Raw genomic sequence first — 25,374 nt, forward strand, 5'->3', positions numbered from 1 at the left:
AAAACAAGAAATGAAGATAAATTAAACAGAGAGTTTTTCATTTTCTTCAAATTCTGTCTTGAATTGTGTTTGTTTTTGCTTGATCCATTCTTGATCCCCAATATTTCCCAGGACAGTTAAAATGGCCCCATTACAATTTTTAATGCTTCCATCTTATGTCCTCTTTGTTATACTTGGCACACAATTCAGTTCTTAACAAACCACACTGTGTGACATGAACTAACAAAGTGTTGTAGGTCAATTATATTTCAAAATACACATATTTTGAAACTCATAGCAAAAGAGATCAGATTTGTGATTACCAGAAGCAGGGGTGCGGAGAAGAGGAACTGGAGGGAGGCAATCAAAAGGTACAAACTTCCAGTTAAAAGATAAATAAGGACTAGGGATATGATGTGCAACATGATACACGTGATTAACACTGCTGTGTGCTGTATATGAAAGTTGTTAAGAGAGTAAATCCTGAGTTCTCACCAGAAGATGAAGTTTTTTCCGTTCATCTAACCCTGTGTCTCTAGGAGTTGATGGAGGTTCACCAATTTTTCTGCGGTAGTCAATTCATAATGTGGGACATTATGTCAAATTACATATTAATTTGTAATTAATAAAAATGTCAAAGCATGAAGCTGTACACCTTAAACTACTCAGTGCTCTATGTCCATATCTCAATAAACACAGAAGTAAATTTTTAAAGGCCATTTCCCCTCAAATAAATAAGTAGGATTAAGGAAAAAATGTAATTAAAATGAGATTGACAAAGACATGATTTGAAGCAATGACTAAGAGCCTTGTGACTTAAAGCATGTCCCTAGAATGGCAGAAGCAGTATTATCTGGAAAGTTATTAGACTTGGAAACTCATGGGAAACACCCCAGACTGACTCAATTTCAGGACTGGGACAGAGGAGTTGGATAAAAATCATTGACCCAGAGGTTAGAAAGTATATTTTTAATTATTTTATATGGTGCCTACCATCTTATTAGTGCACACTGTGTGAACTAATAAACAGCCTGCTAGTAGTTACTGAATCCTTTGCTGCACCTAAACAGTATGCATTTACAAAAGATACTGAGAACTGTAAACTCCTCGATGCACCGATAGTCTGGATATATATGTTTGGCCTCAGAATGTAAGACAAATACAGGGATTCAAGAAATAGTTTTAGTTAGTTAACTGGTTTTGCTAAGTTTCTTTCTTTAACTGCCAAATTGATTTACTTAACTATATTTCAAAATAGTAAGCTTATTTCACATTAAATAACTTTCTTATAACTAAATCAAAATATGAATTTCAGAGTTTGTGGATATATAAGATAAATGTGTATTTGTCTCAAAAATATTCTGACTTTTAAAAACAATTATTTTCTGTTTGTATGTTTATGTATTTGTCTTTAAAGGACTGACCTGGGGGGAAAAAAGAATAAGAAAAAAATAACACAGTGAATTGGTTTCATTAACATATGTCACACTGCAGACTGTCAAAGGAGAACTTGGCAAATAATGACCAATATTTAGAATCAGCACACAGTACACAGAACAATTTACAATAATTGTTTCCGTTTTGCTCAGAAAATGTTCACTGAAGTGCTCGTTAAACTTCAGGCACACAGATTCAGCTCACTAACTTTGTATAATCATGATGATGATCACCACTGAGCACCACTTAAAGTACCCATGATGTTGGGGCATTATGCTAAGATTCCGCAATTTATTAAAATGATGCAACATATTTGAAGATAGAGAAAATAATCAGGCACGAGCCCTGATTACCTTTCTTTTCCATTTTAATGTCTTTATTTACACTTGGGAGCAGTGTGCATCTGAGAAGGGATGAGGCCATTGTGGTTGGATAGACCTGAGTGACCGTGTGTTTTGACATCATAGCAAAGTGCAGTTAGGAAACTCCAGCACAGTGTCAGTTACATAAAGTGGGCTCAATGACAGTATTGTTGTTGTTGTCAGATATATTATTATTAATATGTAACTTAGAAGGAATATAAACACTTGAAGAAACAACTCCCTCACTTCATGCTGACAGGAGAATAAATGTCTCTGTCATCTTCCAGACACATGAAAGGAAGTTAAACTATCTTCTCCAGCTCCAGTTTCCAAACACTCCAAAAATAGAGTGATTATGTTTAGAGAAGCAAACCTTAAAGAAAATTGCCTCCATGAAACTTGAAGAAGGAAACACAGAATGCCAGGCCATCATAACATGCTCCTGAGACAAGCATTTCAGCTCAGTCAGTGGCAAGATACATTGACTTAAAGGGGCAATGTTTTCATGGCCAAGTGATCATAGCTTAATGGAGCTTTCTGTGAGCAAACTAGAAAAAAAAAAGTGAGGGAGATAGTTATCGTTGTTGTTCAGTCACTCGGTCATGTCCTACTCTTTGAGATCCCATGGATTGCAGCATGCAATGCTTCCCTGTCCTTCACCATCTCTGGGAACTTGCTCAAACTCATGTCCATCAAGTCAGTGATGCCATCCAACCATACTGTCCTCTGTTGTCCCTTTCTCCTCCTGCCTTCAATCTTTCCCAGCATCAGGGTCTTTTCTAATGAATTGGTTCTTCATATTAGGTGGCCAAAGTACTGGAGTTTCAGCTTCAGCATCAATCCTTCCAAAGAATATTCAAAGTTATTTCCTTTAGGATTGACTTGATTGATCTCCTTTCAGGCTAAGGGACTCTTAAGAGTCTTCTACTGCACCACGGTTCAAAAGGATCAGTTCTCCAGTGATCAGCCTTCTTTATGGGTCCAACTCTCACATCCATACATGACTACTGGAAAAAACATTGCTTTGACTAGACAGACCTTTGTCACTGAAGTAATGTCTCTGCAGTAATGTCTCTGCTTTTTAATATGCTGTCTAGGTTTGTCATAGCTTTTCTTCCAAGGAGCAAATGTCTTTTAATTTCCTGACTGCAGTCACCATCTGCAGTGATTTTGGAGCCCAAGAAAATAGTCTGTCACCATTTCCATTGTTTCCCCATCTATTGCCATTTAGTGATGAGATTGGATACCATGATCTTAGTTTTTTGAATGTTGAGTTTTAAATCAGCTTTTATCTCTCTTTTACCTTCTTCAAAAGGCTGTTTAGTTCCTCTTCACTTTCTGCCATAAGGGTGGTGTCATCTGCATATCTGAGGTCATTGATAATTCTACAAGCATTTATGATTGTGGCTTGTGCTTTACCCAGCCCAGTATTTTGCTTGCCAGGAGAAATATCAATAATCTCAGATATGCAGATGACACCACCTTTATGGCAGAAAGTGAAGAACTAAAGAGCCTCTTGATGAGAGTGAAAAACTTGCCTTAAAGCTCAACATTCAGAAAACTAAGATCATGGCATCTAGTCCCATCACTTCATGGCAAATAGATGGGGAAACAGTGGAAACAGTGGCTGACATTATTTTTCTGGGCTCCAAAGTCACTGCAGATGGTGATTGTAGCCATGAAATTAAAAGACCCTTACTCCTTGGAAGGAAAGTTATGACCAACCTAGACAGCATATTAAAAAGCAGAGACATTGTCAACAAAGGTCCATCTAGTCAAGGCTATGGTTTTTCCAGTAGTCATGTATGGATATGAGAGTTGGACTATAAAGGAAGCTGAGCGCCGAAGAATTGATGCTTTTGAACTGTGGTGTTGGAGAAGACTCTTGAGAGTCCCTTGGACTGCGAGGAGATCCAACCAGTCCATCCTAAAGGAGATCAGTTCTGGGTGTTCATTGGAAGGACTGATTTTGAAGCTGAAAGTCCAATACTTTGGCTACCTGATGCGAAGAACTGACTCATTTGAAAAGACCCTGATGCTGGGAAAGATTGAGGGCAGGAGGAGAAGGGGACAACAGAGAATGAGATGGTTGGATGGCATCACTGACTCAATGGACATGGGTTTGGGTGGACTCCAGGAGTTGGTGATGGACAGGGAGGCCTGGCGTGCTGCGATTCATGGGGTCGCAAAGAGTCGGACACGACTGAGCGACTGAATTGAACTGAACTTTGCATATAAGTTAAATAAGCAGGGTGACAATATACAGCCTCTACATACTCCTTTCCCAATTTTGAACCAGTCTGTTATTTCATGTCCAATTCTAACTGTTGCTTATTAACCTGCATACAGGTTTCTCAGAAGGCAGATCAGGTGGTCTGGTATTTCCACCTCTAAGAATTTTCCAGTTTGTTGTGACCCACACAGTCAAAGGCTTTAGTGTAGTCAATGAAGCATAATTAGGTGTTTTTCTGGAATTCTCTTGTTTTTTCTATAATCCAACAGATGTTGGAAATTTGATTTCTAGTTCCTTTGCCTTTTCTAAAACTACCTTGAACATCTGGAAGTTCTCAGTTCAGGTACTGTTGAAGCCTAGCTTGGAGAATTTTGAGCATGAAGCTGAAGTTGAACAATTCTATGAAGACCTACAGGCCTTCTAGAAATAACACCAAAAAATGATGTCTTTTTCATCATAGGGGATTGGAATGCAAAAGTAGGAAGTCAAGAGATACCTGGAGTAACAGACAAGTTTGACTTTGGAGTACAAGATGAAACAGGACAAAGGTTAACAGAGGTTTGCCAAGAGAATGCACTGGTCATAGCAAACATCCTCTTCAAAGGACACAAGACACAACTCTACACAGGGACATCACCAGATGGTCAATACTGAAATCAGATTGGTTATATTCTTTGCAGATGTAGATAGAGAAGCTCTATACAGTCAGCAAAACAAGACCAGGAACTGACTGTGGCTCAGATCATGAACTCCTTATTGCAAAATTCAGAGGAAGATAGTAACCTCTACAATTAAACTTCTTCAGGTTGCTAATTCTTCTGCAAGTTAATTAATAAAGAATATATGCTGCCACACTTTGTAAAGTGTGAATTTATGTCCTCAGTCATGGAATAATCATACAGATAACTCAAGTAACTAGCTTTATTCTTAAAACAACTGTTGCATCTTAAAGAAACAAGTGTTGAGTCTAAATCCACCTTAATTCTTCTAAGGTAAGTGAGCTGAGAATGTGAGATCAAAGGCACGGGCTCCATCAGATGACTCATTAACTGCTCCATCACTTATGAAATGTGAAACCTTTGCAAGCTACTTTAAGAATCTTACTGAGAATCAGTTCCTTCAGCTATACAATGGGACTGGTAACAGTATGTACTTAAGTCAGATTATTGCAAAGGCTAAAGGGACGCATTCTTACTTGTGCCTTGCACAAAATAACTGTTCATGAAATGTTAATTTTTATTATATTCAAGTTACACACAAAATATATGACTTAGTAGGACATTCCATTCCTACAAGTTACCCTTTATTGGTGCCTCTACATCTTAACATTGTATGAACCTATCCCCAAAGAACAAAGGGATTTCCTATGACTTAGCAGGTAAAGAAATCACAAGCAATAAAGGAGACTCAGGAGATACAGGTTCAATCCCTGGGTTGGGAAGATCTCCTGGAGGTGCAACTGGCAAGCCACTCCAGTATTCTCATCTGAAAAATCCCAATGGATAGAGGAGTCTGGGAAGTTAAAGTCCATGGGTTGCAAAGAGTTGGACACAACTAAGCGACTAAACACAAAAGAACAGGGACAGTCTTTCACGAAAAGAATTACAGAAATATCAAAGATAAAAGTGCAATAATTAACAAGGAATCAATAGTCAAAAACTGCAAATATAGGATATTCACTGATTTCAAAAATATTTTCCAGGCAAAACATTTTTTGACATAAATTGCACCAATGTTTTTTAGTTCGGTTTCCCAAGGCAATAGAAACAAAACCAAAAATAAACAAATGGGACCTAGTGAAACCTAAAAGCTTTTGAGTAGCAAAGGATACCATAAACAAAATGAAAAGACAACCTATGAAATGGTAGAAAATATTTGCAAATTATGTGACTGACAAGGGCTTAATTTCCAAAATAAATAAGCAGTTCATGTAATTCAACAAGAAAGAAACAAACAACCCAATCAAAAAATGGCAATATAGATATTTCTCCAAAAAAGACATACAGGTGGCTAATAGGCATATGAAAAGATGCTCAACATCAATAATTATTACAGAAATGTGAATCAAACTGCAATGAGGTACCACCTCACACCAGTCAGAATGGCCATTACTAAAAACTCTACAAGTAACAAGTGCTGTAGAGGGTGTGGAGAAAATACAACCATTTTACACTGTGGGAATATAAGTTGGTGCAGCCACTATGGAAACAAGGATGGAGGTTTCTCAAAAAACCAAACATATGATTTGCCATATGATCCAGCAATCTTACTTCTGGGCATATATCCAGAAAAAAACTATAATTCAAAAAGATGCATGCATCCCTATGTTCATAACAGCACTATTTACAGTATCCAAGGCATGGAAACAACATAAATTTACATAGACAGATGAATGGATAAAGAAAATGTGGTACATATATACAATGGAATATTACTCAGTCATCAAAAAGAGTGAAACAATACCACTTGCATCAACATAGATGGACCTAGAGATTATCATACCAAATGAGGTAAGTCAGAAAGACAAATGCCATATGATATCACTTATATGTGGAATCTAAAATACAATACTAATCAACATAGCTATGAAAGATAAACAGACTCAGATACAGAGAACAGACTTGTGGTTGTCATGTTGGGGAGGGGAGGGAAAGAATGTGAGTTTGAGATTAGGAAAGGCAAACTATTATATATAGGGTGCATAAACAACAAGACCCTACTGTATAGTACAGGAAGCTATATTCAATATTCTGTGGTAAACCATAGTGGAAAAGAATGTGGAAATGATACATATATGCATAACTGAGTCACTCTGTTGTATAGAAGAAATTAATGCAGCATTCTAAATCAACTATACTTCAATAAAATTAAAAATGCATTTTCCATTTTCATACAAAGATTTTCTACAATCTTTTCACAAATCAGTATCACCACTGAAATCAAAGTGTCCTAATTCTTTCCTTCCCAACATTTGGAGCCATATAATATGCTCCTTATCCTCATTTTCCCTTTTAGCTTTTTAAGCAGAAACATAAGTCTAAAATATCCAACTTTATCTTCTAAGACTATTAAATTGAACTGTGCTACTTAAAGAATATTTATTTTGCTATACTCTGGTTACACTTCCAATTTTTTTTTTAAAAAAGAGGGAAAAGGCAAATGTTTTAGACTTTCAAAAAAGGACTTTTTGTCAGATTTGGAAGAAGAAGAACATGGCGAAAGAACACATTATCTTTGGGAAAACAGCAGGAGGCAAAACAGATCATCACTCATCACTAACAGAAGGTAAATAACACAGTGAGGTACTAAGACATACTGATTCTGCCAGGAAAAATGCAGCAGAACCAACACATTATAATGAGGATGATTTTGGTACCAAAGAAGCCCCTTTAACGGTGGGCATACATTCGAATCCTAGTGTGACCATTTTAGGTTCTTTTTCCTTGTTCATACTCCCAGGATAAAGGCCTTAAAAGAAGCACTGGCATTTTAAATTGCTCTGTCTCACTTGCTGAATTCTTTTTTTTTTGTTTGTTTGTTTCTTTCTTAGGCAAAATTATTTTCCCATGTGACAAGAAGGATGCTTTGGAGAGCTGCACTGTGAAAGCGCAGAGAACAAAAGTGACGGCAGTCCTGGAGGATTAGAACAATGACAAGGGAAGAGAACTTACCCGTGGGCATGTGCTCCAAGGTCCCCACTCAGACATGACACATTCGTTGGGACACAGGAGAGAGCAGGACTGGGTTTCTGGGGGAATCTCATCCTGGTTGCACAGGCTGTTATCCACAGCTCCCCCTTCACCATCAGCAGCATTCATGCACCTATAATGCAAGATCATAAGACAGCTTGAACACTTAAAACAGTGAGGAGTAAATTTAAAATAGTTATGATATATCCTAATTACTTACCCCTCAAAGATAATTAAACATAAAATAAGATTGATAGAGAAACCAGGGCAAAAAAAAAAAAAAAAAAAAAACCCATTCAGTCAGTCAGGCTTTGAGTGAGTAAGTGAAAGTCGCTCAGTTGGGTCCAACTCTTTGCCATCCCATGGACTACACAATCCATGGAGTTCTCCAGGCTGGAATACTGGAGTGGGTAACTTTTCCCTTCTCCAGGGGATCTTCCCAACCCAGGGATAGAACCCAGGTCTCCCGCATTGTAGGCGGATTCTTTACCAGCTGAGCCACAAGGGAAGCCCAACCAGGCTTTACTGAGTAATAACTCAGGGCAGAGCCATTTATTCAGCAGAGCAGGAAAAGACTAGAGACAATACTCATCTTTGAAGAACTCTCCATCTAAAGAGATCTACAATATATTTACTTAGGTCTTTTCAGTGTAACAAATCTTGAATGCTCTCCTCTGAATAAATCCATCACTTTGTAATAACTAGACCTTGCATCGTTCCTACGACTCTCTCAGATGTTTCCTGGATTTCTAGCTCAGGGCATCTAAGGTTCCCTAGTTTTTGTTCAATATATTTAAGGTCATGGCAAAGTACTGAAAAAACAATTGAACATATTTTTCTTTTAGGTATTTTCTGCATTTCAGTAAGGAATTTTCATATAATAAACCAAAGGGCAACATACAAGCATTTTCATGAAGCAGTTGAGCATGTGCTACTGATGCATGTATTACTGTTGCTTTAAGATAAATGCTGATGAGGATGGGATAAATAATCATGCTGCTGATTTAATCAAATTAAAACCAAAGTGTTATACTGCTATATACCTGCCAGAATGGCTTATATCAAAAACAGGGAAAATAGCAAGGATTGGCAAGAATATAGAGCAACTGTAACTCTTCTCACTCTGCTGGTTGGAGCATAAACTCTTTGGCAAACTAATTGGTAGTATGTCTATTAAAACTAAACATATAAACACAGTGTAACCCAACAGTTCCACTTCTACTTATATACAGAAGGCAAATGTGGATCCCCCTCCACCACAAAAAAACAAAACAAAACACACACAAAAAACAACCTGCCTGGAAATGTTTATGTCATTACCATTTATAATTAGCCAAAGTGAATTAATAGTAGTATATCTACAATAGCTATTCAGCCACAGTAAAATAGACAAATATAATGTGATAAACTCATTGGATTAAATGCTATTAAGTAATAAGAATTCATTAACTATTGTTGCACGAAAGAGCATGAGTGGAGCTCACAACCACAATGTTGAACAAAAGAAGCTGGATGCAAAAAGAGTACAGACTGCATAGTTCCCTTCATAGACACTTAACAGGCAATCCTCATCTATGGTGTCAGAAGCCAGAACAGCAGTTACCCCTGTGGGAATGGTTATCGACTGATAGGGGCTTACGTAGTCCTGGTAAAACTTTGTGTCTTGACCCCTGGGTTAGTTACACAGATGAGTTCATATTGTGAAAATTCATGGAGCTGTACCCTATGCTGTGGGCATTTCTCTCCATTTGTATTATATCCCAACTCAAAGTTAATGTTTAAATTATTTTCTCAAAAATATTTAATAAAGACTTGCTGTATATAAGCCTCTTTTGTTTGGTGTTGGAATACAAAGTGATTTATTAATAATGATTCATTTATTAAATATTTTGAGGTGCTTACTTTGTACCATGCCCTTACTTGGGTGTTAGGGTACAGAACTGAAAAAATAGGACAAGATTCCTTCTTCCAATTATAATGATCAAAGAAAAGGTGAAGATGACTATGATGATAAGATAAATGGTGCCATTGCTGATCTGCTCTTTTCAGATACAAAGCCACAGCCAAGGAATAAGCAACTTGAGAGGGCTGTGCTGGAGAGCTTTTGCTGGAAAAGCTTTTAGCTTTTCCAAATCATGCTATGCTGGAATGAATTATCCTATGCATTAGGAGTTTCTTTTATATAATTTTTTTTTATTAAGGAAAACTGTACCATAGTCTATGACCTGGTACAAAATAAACTTTATAAGGTGCTAAGTAATAAAAAAAAAATAGATACTGTATAAAGCAGGTTAACAGAAAATGGTAAACAGAGAGGAGATGTAAGTCATGTCTTCTAATGTAGGGAGGCAAGGTGCAGAGTCATCTATAGACTTTAATTTCTCCTGTGGTAATAGTCAATACTGGAAGGAGGAACCACTAAATGGCTTTAATGCCTTTCCCTGGGCAAACTTAAAAGCTGAAAATTGCTTTCCTTCTTGCCTGCACACTCTTCAGCTGATATTCCTTTATGATTTTGCTGAAAAAAGAAGAGGTAATACTTCTGGTCAATGGTGTCCAGTTGGACATATGCATTAGTCTTTGTCTGCTCCCAATATGCCACAAAAACAATAGCAAAGGAATTTATTACAAAAAGAAAAAAAAAAAACAGGGGAGAGGGAAAGGCATTATCTTGCAAGGACAAAAACCACGGGAAAGGACAAAAGCAACGACGGGAAATAGATGGGCTAGTGGTGTCTTAGCACACAAAGAAAACAGATTACTAAACCTTCAAAAGAAAACAAAGAAAGTAATTCCATTTACACATCAGAATACATAAAAAATTCAGGAATCTGTGGCATCAAGTACCTTTGGAAATGTGAGTGAAGGTGAGGCAGAAAAACTGGAGGATTTATTGTAAACATGTTTATGTTTAAGAAGTACCTAAGCTCTGAGATGCCCTTTCCCAATACACAGAGCTAGGCAATGCCCCCAGCCCTGTCCCTGCTGGTAACTGAAGGTTTACTATCTGTGTAGGGTCACAAAACAGGTTAGATAACACATGGCCCAACTAAGCATGGGAACATCATGCTGATAACAAGGTTTACGGAAAGTTAACATAGTGAACAAAACGATCACTACCTTCATGACTTAAACAATGCACGTTTATTATTTTACAATTTTGTAGATCCAACATGGAACTCACTAGACTAACATCAGCACTCTGGCAAAGCCACATACCTTCCTGGAGGCTCGAGGGCAGAATCGTTTCCTAACCTCTCTCACAGTCTAGAAGCCACTCACGTTCCTTGGGGCCATGGCCCCCTTCTCTCTCCTCAAAGCCTTGTATCTCTCTGTGTCTTGCTTTTTTCCTTTCCCATCCCGCATCCATTTTTAAGGATGACAACTTGTGAATAAGTTGTTCCCATCCAGAGGATCCAGGACAATCTTCCCTAATCACATCTGCAAAGACACTTTTCCTATTCAACGCAACATATTGACAAACTTCAAGGGTTAGAATGTGAATATTTTTGGGAGCTATCATTCTGTTTACCACATTAACCTTCTTTCATTGGGTTCCCAAAATACAGGTTTCTAGGATTATCTATTTAACATGTGATTTAAGAAGAGAGTCTTCCAGTGATTCTGACAAGCACAAAAGTAAAGACTTACATAGACTGAAACTGAAAGTGTTCTCAAATGAAAATGCCCCTGCAGTTACATATCCTGCATCAAAGTCTTTGCCATATCTCCCTCTTTGGTCATCACTTTCATTTCTACTCAAAGTCATTACAAAACCGCTTTAAAGCATGGCTATATTCACTATCCCCACATCCCCCTCCTCCCTTATTACCTCTTGGACTTAACTTTAATCACACTTTTATCATCATTCCAGACAAAACTGATATCATCAACAGACTCCCCTTTGCCAAACTCAGTCAATTCTTATTTTAGTAAACTTCTCAGAATCATTGAAACCACTGATTATATTTTCTTTTTTGAAAATCTCTCCTCTTGCCATTTTTGGGTTGAGGGTTAGGGTTCCAAATACAGCCACATTCTCAGGTATTGCAGGTTAGTACTTCAATACACAGATTTTTTTTGCGGGGGGAGACACAGTTCAACCCATAACACATGATATTTGGTAGCTGTCCTATTTTTATTATACCAGGCTTCATCCATTTGAACAGAGAGGTATGGCTTAAAGGCCCTCTTGTTCAAGTGTGTTTTTCCTCTATCAACCTGCCACATTTCTGCCGGTAGCAATTTATTCTCTTAAAGCTTTCCTTTCTCTCCTGGGACTTTGCTTTAATACTGCTAAGAGGCCAGGCTGGGATGAGAGTGAGGGATGCCACAGCTCATTTACACGTATTTCCTGATAAGCTAGGCTAGTCAGTCATTTCTCAAAGCCGTGAGAAAATAGGACACAAGAGACAGATTTTGAAGAAAAAGAGGTAGAAGCCCAAGTCTGTGACAGCCTGAGCAACTAGTCCCCAGGGGAAAAGGCAGGGAACAGTGGGAAAGAAAGACAATACGTTTATGAACCCTTTGCCTGGGTTGGTGATGAGGAGCATCTCTACAATTTTGCCAGTGGCTATTTCTTTCAACTGTCTACCAGTGACTTTGTGACAATGGGACCAAGTCTCAGAAATGGTGGATATATACTGAATCACTGAATAAACTAAGTTCACTGGTGTTGAGTAAAACCAACACAAAGAAGTTGGGTGTGCCCCGGCAACTGACTTCAATCTCAAAGATAACTCATTAGGGAGTTACCCAATTCAGGCATGGTGTGTCAATTTGAAATGAATCTCCCCAAATATAGCCAGTCCATCCTAAAGGAGATCAGTCCTGGGTGTTCATTGGATGGACTGATGCTGAAGCTGAAACTCCAATACTTTGGCCACCTCGTGTGAAGAGATGACTCACTGGAAAAGACCCTGATGCTGGGAGGGATTGGGGGCAGGAGGAGAAGGGGACGACAGAGGATGAGATGGCTGGATGGCATCACCGACTTGATGGGCATGGGTTTGAGTAAACTCCGGGAGTTGATGATGGACAGGGAGGCCTGGCGTGCTGCAATTCATGGGGTCGCAAAGAGTCGGACACGACTGAGCGACTGAACTGAAATATAGCAAAATAACATACTACACTCATGCAACTGAAAAGATGACTATACTATTCTTGATTTCTTCTTGAGCTTACATACTAAATCATTGTTTATGATTAATATTTTGGCTCATGCTTCTTCTCTAACGTTCATTGCTATTTTCCCCAGTTGATAATAAAATTATCCTCCTTTCTTCCCAAATAATTTCTAAATAGACCTTTTTGTTTTTTGACTGCACCAACCAGCTTGTGGGATCTTAGTCCCCTGATAAAGGATTAAGACTGTGCCCTTGGCAGTGAAAGTGCTGAGTCCTAACCACTGGACCACTGGCTCAGTCAGTTCAGTCACTCAGTCATGTCTGACTCTTTGTGACCCCATGGACAGCAGCATGCCAGGTTTCCCCGTTCATCACCAACTCCTGGAGCTTGCTCAAACTCATGTCCATCAAGTCGCTGATGCCATTCAACCATCTCATCTGCTATTGACCCCTTCTCCTCCTGCCTTTAATCTTTCCCAGCATCAGGGACTTTTCCAATGAGTTGGCACTTCACATCAGGTGGCCAAAATTTGGAGTTTAATATTCAGGACTGATTTCCTTTAGGAATTACTGGTTTGATATCCTTGTTGTCCAAGGGATTCTCAAGAGTCTTCTCTAACACCACAGTTCAAAAGCATCAATTCTTTGGTGCTCAGCTTTCTTTATAATCCAACTCTCACATCCATACGTGACTACTGGAAAAACCATAGCTTTGACTAGATGGACCTTTGTTGGCAAAGTAATGTCTCTGCTTTTTAATATGCTGTAGGTTGGTCATAGGTTATTCTCATATTACTTTCTGAAGTCTAATTGTGGGGGTTTAAACTGACTTTTTCAATGTATTGACACCCAAAATTAAGATAATGTCCATCAGCTATACTAACCATAGAGCAAAAGAGTGACCTGGCATCATAGTACAAATCATCTAATTTGTCAGCAGTGACAGCCATACATCACTGGAGGGATGTGATGGTTTTCCATGAAGTTGGTTTTTCCACTGAAGTCACTTGCAGGAAATGTTCAGAATTGTGGCTGCCATGCAGATAGAATCCCACAATATACACAGCAGCTCAAGGGTCCTATGCGTTCAGGAATACTTAAAGATGAGCAGGGACTTCCCTGATGGTCCAGTGGATAGGACTTCATGCTCCCAATGCAGGGGAGCCTGGGTTCAATCCTTGGTCAGGGAAATAGATCCCTCATGTTACAGCAAAGACTTGGTGCAGCTAAATAAGTATATAATTTCTTTTTAAGATGGGCAAAAGCCAGAGGATATGGTTTGAGAGTGTACTTGGATCAGCAACACTGTTGTTTTCATAGAAATATGTAAATTCCACTGTCACATTTCCCAAATGTCTCCATGGCCACACACCTGATTTTCCTAGATTGCGTTCCTCCTCCACAGCGCAGGGACCTCAGCTCATTGTGGATTTTGCATGGAGACCAGTGCTCTACAACCCAGGAATACTGATTGCACTCACTGTAACATGGGACTGCCTCATGCACCTGTCAAGAACAGGAAAGGAGAAGAAAATTATGTGGAACTATCCAAGTCATGGAAAAACAGCCTGTCTTTTAGTAAAGTCTGTTGAACATAATCCAGGAGCTATAGTCTGGCTCCAACAGCCAAACTGTATTCCCCAAAAGCAAGATATATTTGGCTTCTCTGAAATTACTAATGTATCTAAAAAAACATATGGGGACCATCAACTAGAATATGATAGTGTGCCTTTGCAGAAGAGAAAAAAGGACAGTCATTATCTCCCACCAAGAATAGGAATTCCATTATCTTTTTATCCCCCCAAAGATCTCACACAGCATCTATTAGATGTCCAACTCTCAGTTACATGGTATACTATACTCTCAGATGTACTTTACAAGGTCAATTGAAATAAATATATGTAAGGGAAATTTACTCTTGAATATAAGAGGTTCTCAGAATACATAAGGAAAATGGTATTATTTGTATTAGAAATTTATTTTTCTATACCCAAACAATCAATGCTAACAGGCAATCATTCATCCTTCTGGGAATTGTGGCTTTATATGAATTTAGCTATTTGTAGGATGTTTTCATAGCATAGCTAAAACACACAGACACACACATACACAAGACAAACACACATACATGATAAACTCTGTGCATGATGACTGACTGTGAATACATACAGATTATATAGTAAAAACAATGAATGCAGTAAATGAATTGTTAGGTTACTTCCTACACATTTATTTGTGATGAGTTTTTCCTGAAATATTATAAATTGCATTTGTCTTTTTAAGAATGAATTTTAAATGCATTACTCCTCAACAGAGAACACTGCATTCCTCCTTGGTAAGAAAAACAGTTGTTCTGTCTTATGATACTAATATGTTGGGGATTTCCCAGTGCTCAGCAGTAAAGAATCAACCTGCAATGTAGGAGAGGCAGGTTCAATCCTTGGGTCAGGAAGATCCCCTGGAGGAGGAAATGACAACTCACTCCGGTATTCTTGCCTGGGAAATCTGGTAGACAGAGGAGCCTGGTGGGCTATAGCCCATGGCATCACAAAAGAGTCGGACACGACTTAGCAATGTGGTATGTTACTCTCGATCACAAAGGTGGCTCCAGTGTAGCATGATGATGAGTAGTGATTCTAACTATTACCAAAATAGTTATTTAATGCTTTCCCTTTTAAATAAGAACTTGAGCCTCATGTCTTTCCTCTCCTGGCCCTTCCAGTTCCATAAAATTGTAAATGATGACTAGGCAGTGCTATCCAAACATAACCAATCCTTGCGAGTTTCCTCTAAATGTAAGGGAAAGCACTATGTAATGGGATAATCAGAAACCAAGATTGGAGCACTGTCAGCATGTGAGATGGAAATCAGATGAGAAAAGGTTATTTGCGAGACTACATCTCGGGAATCACAAATAATGTCAGAAACTATTTTTAACTGTGGGGTTCGCTTTGGCTCTCTCATGTCGAGCATATGATGATAAGGAAAACTGCAAAGTGAAAAATATGTGAGGGCGAAATGAAAGGAGATGGGAAAATAGGAGTGGAAATGAATGAGAGGAAAGGAAGGAATTAAGTAATAGAAGAATCACATTTTATGCTGTGAATGCTGACAAGAACAGAATGAAAGGGTTAGAAGCAGTGCCTGCATTAGAATAAGGTGGTGACAACTTGTAAGGGAGAAAAGTCTGCCTCCCCCCAAACTCATAGGGTAGTTGAGGTAAGAGAAAAATCTATAAAAATGAAAAGTCATGACCCAAATCCAAGAGACACTAGGAAACTAAGCTGATGATGGCTGAGGGTTTAGCAGATCCAACTTCACCATGGAAATTAAGCTTTCACTGAATTTGCAAGTTTGTTCTATAACCTCTTCAACATATATCAGATACTTTAAAGAAAGCTTTTTGGCTTTCCTATGAGATAGAAGGGGGCTTCCCAGGTGGCGCAGCAGTAAAGAATCTGCCTGCCAATGCAGGAGCCACAGGAGACGCGAGTTCAATCCTGAGTCGGGAGGATCTCTTGGAGTAGGAAATGGCAACCTACTCCAATATTCTTGTTGGGATAGTCCCATGAATGGAGGAGCTTGGCAGACTACAGTGCGTGGGGTCACAAAGAGTCAGACACAACAGAGCCACTGAGCACACATGCATGAGACAGAAGAAAGCCTGCTAGGGCACTTTGCACAAACGGGGGAGGTGAAGAACTTAATTAAAAAGGTAATTTTGCCACAGCTTATGCATGGATCTGAGAACAAATGGATGGGATATTCTCTGCGAGAGGGACCTATTTTTCTAAAGCTCTCAGTAGCAAGTGCAGTTTACACTTTCACCCTCCCTCCCATATAAAGCCCCAAGGTCAGATGGAAAGTGAAAACCTGTTTAGTTGCATGTATCTTTGATATCCACAATTGAACTCCTGGTCTTGTACTAGTTTACTGGTTTTATTCTTTATGCTCCAGTAAACGTCATGTAGTGAAGTCGCTAACTTCGCTGACAAGCTATGAGGAGACAGGGAGCAGGTCTGTGTAGGGATATGTTGACCCACCTTCTTAAATAATGGTGTGAAAAATAGGACTTCTTGAAGATTCTCCATCACATAGATTTGCCTGATATTTTTCCCCTGTATGCATCTGCCATTTTAATATTTCTTTTACAGTCATTTCGGGATGATCCACCTCTACCTTCCTTCAAAGTTCAAGTCAATCCCACCACTTCCACAAGACCTTTCCCAGGACTCCAGCTGGCATGTCTTTGGCACTCAGTTGTTTATTCAGTCACGTCTGACTCTTTGAGACCCCATGGCACCATGCCGGGCTCCTTTCTCCATGGAGTTTTCTAGGCAAGAATACTAGTGTGGATTGTGGTTTCCTACTCCAGGGGGTCCTCCTGACCCAGGGAATGAACCCACATCTCCTGAGTCTTCTGCACTGGCAGGTGGATAACTTTGCCACTGGGTCACCTGGGAAGCCCTTGGTGAGAGTTTCAGTTTTAAGCAGACTTGTAGCCAGATTATAATGTCAGGGTGCCATGTGCAGGGCTGGGATGGCGGTGGTGATTAGGGCCACACTGTACAGAGCTGTGGGATCAAACTCATTCAGTAAAGTCATCATCTCTGTTGTTCAGTCACACAGTTGTGTATGACTCTGCAACCCCCATGGACTGCGGCACGCCAGGCCTCCTTGTCCCTGACCATCTCCTAAAGTTTGCCCAAGTTCATACCCATTGCATCAGTGGTGCCATCCAACCATCTTATCCTCTGATGCCTCTTCTCCTGCCTTCAATCTTTCCCAGCATCAGAGACTTTTCCAATGAGTCAGCTGTTCACATCAGATGACCAAAATACTGACTCCTCTTTATATTTCTCTTATTTTCTCACTTATTGGAGCTCTTTTTTCTCACTAGTCTTAATGTCGACTTTGTTCCGTAAATCATACTGAAAGATCATGCCAAGAGAAACACAATTTGAAACTCCACTCATAAATATGTTTCTGGTTTTAACCAGTTAGACCTGGACTATCAGCATGTGTTTACATGAGTATCTGAACAAAACCTGTAAATCTTAGGAAGGCAGGGACTGTGTTTCTATGATGTTTATATTGTAGAGGAGGGGGTGATATCCAATCAGTTTTTGTTGAATTGAAACTAATTTTTGAAGGGGCGATGAGTGCTAAATGACCCTCACTTAATTTTCTAGAGAAAACAAGCTCATGAATGGAACACGCAAGTATTTTACAAAGCTCAGAGGATATTAAGAGGAAACAAAAATGAAATCCTTTTCTTTCCATTATAGGGCTTTGGTGAAGGATAGCCATCACTATGTTATCAAAAGGTGCTGCCTGATGATTTAGCTACAGGAAAGAAAGGCTGTCTTTAAAGAATTGTGAGTTGTTTCTTTAGAGACTTTGCTCATCAGGCACAAATTCTTACCTAGACGATCAACACCCACAAGAGGCAAAAAGGCAGCAGGCATTCAAGAATAAAAATGTACTATCCGGACGCCCAATTTCTTCTCACGTCAGTCCTTTATGTTCTGGCTATTTCATATTGCTATTTAGTTGGTCCTTATTATAGTTTCATAATGGAAATGTGTTAAAGCATGAACTTTATCAGGGAATCATATGGAAATGTTCCAAAGGAGAGAAATGAGCCATGGGAAAGTTAAATGAAAATCATTTCTAAATGGTGCAAATTAGGAAGAAAATAACAGGGCTTAATAGGGCCACCAATACTAAGAAATGCCACTGAAAAATCTAAAACCTCTGAGAGAAGTAACATGTCATTCTCCTGCTAATGAGTCCTCTGTGTTATTTCTTTATTGGGGAATGCTGTTTTTTATAATTTTGCATATCCAGAATCACATCTTAAATTCATTCATTGAGTCAGTCACTTTAATATTTATTAAGTAAACCTCTGCTTACTGTAACGGATCAATTTCATTAGTACTGTTTTCTGATACAGCTCTCTAACTATAGACTGACTGGTAAAAACTTGGAGGGAGCGTCTCATTGGGGTTCAGCAGGTATCATTATTATATATCAGAGTCTTAGGGTTCAAGGGCTCAAACAAAGCAAATAATCCAACAACAACCACACACACACACACAAAACAAAGAAATGAAAATTCACGGCCTCCAGTTTTCTGTAGCAATAATGTTTTGCTCCAGTAAAGCTGCCAGTCAAGACCCCTTAGAGATCTTCATACTTGAGACTCCATGCTGGGTACTGTGGCTACTTATTAGAACCTGAAATTCAGTTCACAGGCCCAACTGAGACTAGAAATTTCTGCCAGTCAGAATCAAGGTCTGTCCCATTGAAATGTGAGAGGAAATGGCCTCCAGGAGTGTTAAGATCAGTAAAGCACTATGGGTTTCCTTCTCCTCAAAAATGTGAGTTCTAGTTGTTTTTGTTTTTGTTTTCATTTATTTGTATTAGTTGGAGGCTAATTACTTTACAATATTGTAGTGGGTTTTGTCATACATTGACATGAATCAGCCATGGATTTACACGTATTCCCCATCCTGATCCCCACTTCCACCTCCCTCTCCACCCGATTCCTCTGGGTCTTCCCAGTGCACCAGGCCTGAGCATTTGTCTCATGCATCCAGCCTGGGCTGGTGATCTGATTCACCCTAGATAATATACATGTTTCAATGCTGTTCTCTCGAAACATCCCACCCTTGCCTTCTCCCACAGAGTCCAAAATTTTGTTCTGTATATCTGTGTCTCTTTTTCTGTTTTACATATAGGGTTATCATTACCATCTTTCTAAATTCCATATATATATGTGTTAGTATACTGTATTGGTCTTTATCTTTCTGGCTTACTTCACTCTGTATAATGGGCTCCAGTTTCATCCATCTCATTAGAACTGATTCAAATGAATTCTTTTTAATGGCTGAGTAGTATTCCATGGTGTATATGTACCACAGCTTCCTTATCTATTTGTCTGCTGATGGGCATCTAGGTTGCTTCCATGTCCTGGCTATTATAAACAATGCTGCGATGAACATTGGGGTGCACGTGTCTCTTTCAGATCTGGTTTCCTCTGTGTGTCCCCAGAAGTGGGATTGCTGGGTCATATGGCAGTTCTATTTCCAGTTTTTTAAGAAATCTCCACACTGTTCTCCATAGTGGCTGTACTAGTTTGCATTCCCACCAGCAGTGTAAGAGGGTTCCCTTTTCTCCACACCCTCTCCAGCATTTATTGCTTGTAGACTTTTGGATAGCAGCCATCCTGACTGGCGTGTAATGGTACCTCATTGTGGTTTTGATTTGCATTTCTCTGATAATGAGTGATGTTGAGCATCTTTTCATGTGTTTGTTAGCCATCTGTATGTCTTCTTTGGAGAAATGTCTGTTTAGTTCTTTGGCCCATTTTTTGATTGGGTCATTTATTTTTCTGGAATTGAGCTTCAGGAGTTGCTTGTATATTTTTGTGATTAATCCTTTGTCTGTTGCTTCGTTTGCTATTATTTTCTCCCAATCTGAGGGCTGTCTTTTTACCTTGTTTATAGTTTCCTTCGTTGTGCAAAAGCTTTTAAGTTTCATTAGGTCACATTTGTTTATTTTTGCTTTTATTTCCAATATTCTGGGAGGTGAGTCATAGAGGATCCTGCTGTGATTTATGTTGGAGAGTGTTTTGCCTATGTTCTCCTCTAGGAGTTTTATAGTTTCTGGTCTTACATTTAGATCTTTAATCCATTTTGAGTTTATTTTTGTATATAGTGTTAGTAAGTGTTCTAGTTTCAATCTTTTACAAGTGGTTGACCAGTTTTCCCAGCACCAATTGTTAAAGAGGTTGTCTTTTTTCCATTGTATATCCTTGCCTCCTTTGTCAAAGATAAGGTGTCCATAGGTTCGTGGATTTATCTCTGGGCTTTCTATTCTGTTCCATTGATCTATATTTCTGTCTTTGTGCCAGTACCATACTGTCTTGATGACTGTGGCTTTGTAGTAGAGTCTGAAGTCAGGCAGGTTGATTCCTCCAGTTCCATTCTTCTTTCTCAAGATTACTTTGGCTATTCGAGGTTTTTTGTATTTCCATACAAATTGTGAAATTCTTTGGTCTAGTTCTGTGAAAAACACCGTTGGTGGCTTGATAGGGATTGCATTGAATCTATAGATTGCTTTGGGTAGTATAGCCATTTTGACAACATTGATTCTTCCAATCCATGAACACGGTATATTTCTCCATCTGTTTGTGTCCTCTTTGATTTCTTTCATCAGTGTTTTATAGTTTTCTATGTATAGGTCTTTTGTTTCTTTAGGTAGATATACTCCTAAGTATTTTATTCTTTTTGTTGCAATGGTGAATGGTATTGTTTCCTTGATTTCTCTTTCTGTTTTCTCATTGTTAGTGTATAGGAATGCAAGGGATTTCTGTGTGTTAATTTTATATCCTGCAACTTTACTATATTCTAGTTGTTTTTGTTTAGTAGCTAAGTTGTGTCTGACCCTTTTGTGACCCCATGGACTGTAGCCTGCCAGGCTCATCTGTCCATGGGATTTCCTGGAAAGACCGCTGGAGTGGGTTGCCATTCCCTTCTCCAGGGGATCTTTCCAACACAGGGATGGAACCTGTTTCTCCTGCACTGGCCGGCAGATTCTTCACTGCTGAGCCATCAGGGAAGCCCCCCTGTCTCTTTTCTTATTCAGTCTGCTATGGAGTTATGCTCTTCCTCCTTAACATTAATCTTACTAGCTAGAAAGTATCAAAAATTGTTTGGTCCCATGGGGTAGTATGTCTATGCAATGCTAAAATATTCAGTCCTAATGCAACTGCAGCCACAATGCACCTATCTTTCACCAGTCCCTGGTCATCAATGGTAACACAGTGATGCTCTGTGGTTCTTTATGTTTGTACAAGACATTCTATGTCTTAGGTCTTGGTCATCACAATCATGAGTTAGATCATCACAACCTTGATTTAGACAAGGCTGCTGTAATCATGATTTACAGGCAAAAATAACTGAAATTAGAAGAAGCTAAGTCCTTCACTTATGGCTTATAAAACACAAGGCTGGTACTCAAACTGAGATTTGAGAATCCAACTCTGGTGATGTACAGAGCTCATGGGCTCTGCCTGTTCAGATTGAATGAGAATATCATGATAGCCATCATCTGTTCAGTGATGAAAATACTGCTAACATTTATAAATTCCTGAAAAAGTAAAACCCAAAGCTGAATATTAAAAGATGTTTATATAGTAAATTCTATTAACTTTAAATAGAAAAAAAAATCGCCTAAGCAATTCATTTCTCGTCTTTGGGTATGGAATCTCTTTTCTCAATTTCAAAACCCTCAAAAATGGCTCAGAAAACTAATGCAAATTTAAAGCAAGACCAGACCTCTGTCTTTTGAATGGTTTCAACTCTTTGTGTGAAGATGATGGGTTAAAAAAATATATCCACAAATGTTTTAAAATTGGTATTTTGGGGAAAATGATTATGCCTGTGAGATTATTAAGCTAATAAAATTATTAACCTAATAAAATCATTAGAGCTATGAGATGCTCTAACGGGCAGCAATTGGAGTCAGAATTTTCTGAAGTCTGGTGTTATGTACAGGGTTTGGGTAACTGTCAGTTTTAGCCTAGATGTTCAAGCCTAAGGCCCTGGCTAAGTTCCTTTTGCCTGATGTTTTCTCACACTATATTCTCAGCTACCCAGCAACCAAAAGGTCTTCCTAAGAATTCTCTAAGCTCACCCACATTCCTGGTTTGTAAGATTCACCAGTGGTTTTAAATATGCATTATATGTGTTCTTTTCAATCCTGATATTAAAAATCTAAAAAATGACACTAATAATGCTGGATGAGTTTTATCTGCAAGATTTATGGACAAATAAACTGTTGAACATTAAAGGCAATGAGAAGTTTATTAAAATAATGACTGTGGTAGCTTCATTCTCCTTCTCCTAAGAATCGTGGTTCCCAAGTTTGATGTGCGTACCTGGAGAATTGTCACATTGTTTAAAGGGGCCTGTGAATGCATTCTCATTCCAAATCTCTGTAGTCTCATTGAATAATATAATCTCATAAATGTTAGTCCCACCACTTGTCACATGAATGCAGGGAATGTTGTTATTTTAAAAGTTTTAATTCTCTTTGTAGGAACTGCTGAATTTGAAGTCACTCATTAAGAATTTTCTCAACCTAGGCTAACTGGTCCTGGGTTAGAGCATAAGGTCCTCATATCACTCAGGGAACCACTGTCTTTTCATATAAAGAAGAGAATAACTAACTAACAAGAAATCTATGTCCTATACTCTTTATATTTTGATAAAATGTGTTTTATAGAATAGCCCTCTTTCCAAAACTACTTATTGAAATAAATTTTTCTTGAGAAGATCTATCCTCCAGATTTTTTTACTTTTCATTTTCCAATGGCCTATGGCACTTTATTCCTTCCCTCTGGTCTGAATATCACTGATGACGTTTTAAGCACAGGGTACTCATTATCAAGATCAACACCCATGCACAGCTAAACCGTCTCTGACATCCATGTAGTACTATTTTCCTCCTCCCATGGCAGAGGGTGGAGAGATGGGAGGTGGGAGAGCTGGTTGCTTACAGAGAATATGCGTGGCTCCAAGTCATGGAAGTACTTCTTCCCCTTCCCCATGCTTCCTCCTCCCCATCAAGGTGTCACCCATTACAGAGAGTATTTAATGGAGGGGAACCACAAAGCCTTCATCCAAATGATCATGGTTAAGCTCAGTAATCTGCGCTGGTGTAGTTTATTTATAATGGTGAATAAGTATAATTGCCTTAGTTTTTATTGCATAATATTTCCCCTTATAACAGATTTACATTTCTTACTGTATATCATTTAAATGACTATAAAAATAATCCATGGTCTTAAAGCGAACTACATGGTAAGGGACATCAGCAACAAAAATTGTTGCTGTGTAGACCTCATAATGCACAAGATATTCTACAATAAAGTGTGTGTGTGCATGTGAGTGCACACACACGAGCACTGATCAGAATCCCTCTGTATGTGGTATGTGATACAGAACTGAGGGAGCACAGTGACACAGGCAATTTGGGGCAAGTTGAACTATAAAGCCCACACTCTGTATCACAGTACTCTAAACAATCATAACCAGTAGAATGAGAAAAGGATTCTCACTCCAGAATCTGGACTGCCTTCTCCAATCCCCTGGGAGATGCCACCCACGGCCATGCTGTGAGATGAGATCAGAGGGAATTTTGTAGATTGCTCACAGAATGCCAATGACTACTGTCGTGGCTGCCCTTTGGATCTTCACAGAACAGATTGCCGTTACCAAGCTGAAGTGAAAAAAATTAAGCAAACCTGTGCCAAATATGATTGATACTTCCATAATACTGTGTAAGAGTTATAACCCTTTAGAAAGGAGGTTCTGGATGAATCTTGAGCATATTATATAAAATAAGCCAATCAGATAAGGATAAATACTGCATGAATATATGTGTATGAGGTATATCAGATAGCCAAACTCACTGAAGCAAAGAGTAGAATGGTGGTTATTATGGGCTGCAGGGAGGGAAAAATAGGGAATCACTAATCAATGTGTATGAAATGTCAGTGATGCAAGATGAATAAGTTCTAGACACCTCTTGTACAATACAGCCTATGGATAACCACACTGCATTATATACTTAAAAAAACTGTTAAGTGGGGAGGGCTATCTTATATTAAGGGTTCTTACTACTATAAAATTAAAAAGAGTTACATATCTTAGAGGGGGTTGGCTTGTACCATGGAAAACTGACCAGTGAAAGAACCTTTCTGTTCTTAGCATCTGTTAGATACTGTCTAGGGGTCTAGTACAGAGATTAGATAGATGGATGGATGGATAGAGAGACAGACAGATAGATATGGGGGACAAATATACAGGCAAAGTAAGTCTGGGACCAGAATATGACCATCAGAAATCAGGTGAGAAAGGAAAGTTTTCTCTCTCTGTTGCAACAGAAAGGAGAGCTGAAATAGAGATTGCTTTCCTGCTGCAGGTTACAGAAGTTTTACGTTATAGCCATGAGGCAATGCTAAAGCAGAGATGAGCAGATCTCAGTTCTCCAAAATAGATGTCCAAAGGGTAAGTCAGAACAGTATATGGTATTGTTTGGAGTTTATCAAGAAAGTGAGGAGATGGGATTTAAGTCCTTACATATAAACTTGAAACCCATTATGTAAATGTCCAACAAAAGGGAAGTTTTGGGAAAACCTTTACTTTCCTTAGTGGCCTTTGCTGGGAGAGGGTCTTGTACAGCTCTCACGCATTCTCAATAGTTGAGAGCATCATACTATCCCTACTCTAGGATGCAGGCAATTTTTTCACTCGATGAATATAATAGCCTACTGCAGCATGCCTAAGAAACCAATCTAATTTGAGTTATAAAAAATAGATTTGTATAAAGAAGCAGTATGATCTAAGTTGAACATTCCTTAGGTAAAGACATCCTATGTTTGTGTGGATGAACTAACAGATACACAAGGACAAGGATAAGTAGCTCTAGTTGGGATTAATCTACCATGACCTTCTTTGGATGAGGAATTTGTCAAG

The 25,374-nt window shown here is 38.8% G+C and overlaps 1 protein-coding gene across 1 annotated transcript in view; it reads right to left on the bottom strand.

Annotated features, from left to right (window-relative positions):
* THSD7B (thrombospondin type 1 domain containing 7B) overlaps positions 1-25,374 on the bottom strand; it is a 972,933-nt gene that overhangs the window by 104,818 nt on the left and 842,741 nt on the right. The window contains exons 15-16 of the mRNA XM_061135120.1: positions 14,199-14,332; positions 7,683-7,833 (exon numbers count right to left, since the gene is read on the bottom strand). Of these exons, the coding sequence (XP_060991103.1) occupies positions 7,683-7,833; positions 14,199-14,332 (285 nt within the window). The remainder of the gene's footprint in view (positions 1-7,682; positions 7,834-14,198; positions 14,333-25,374) is intronic.

This window comes from Dama dama, chromosome 33 (genome assembly GCF_033118175.1).
Source record: "Dama dama isolate Ldn47 chromosome 33, ASM3311817v1, whole genome shotgun sequence".
In the NCBI taxonomy this organism is placed as follows: domain Eukaryota; kingdom Metazoa; phylum Chordata; class Mammalia; order Artiodactyla; family Cervidae; genus Dama; species Dama dama.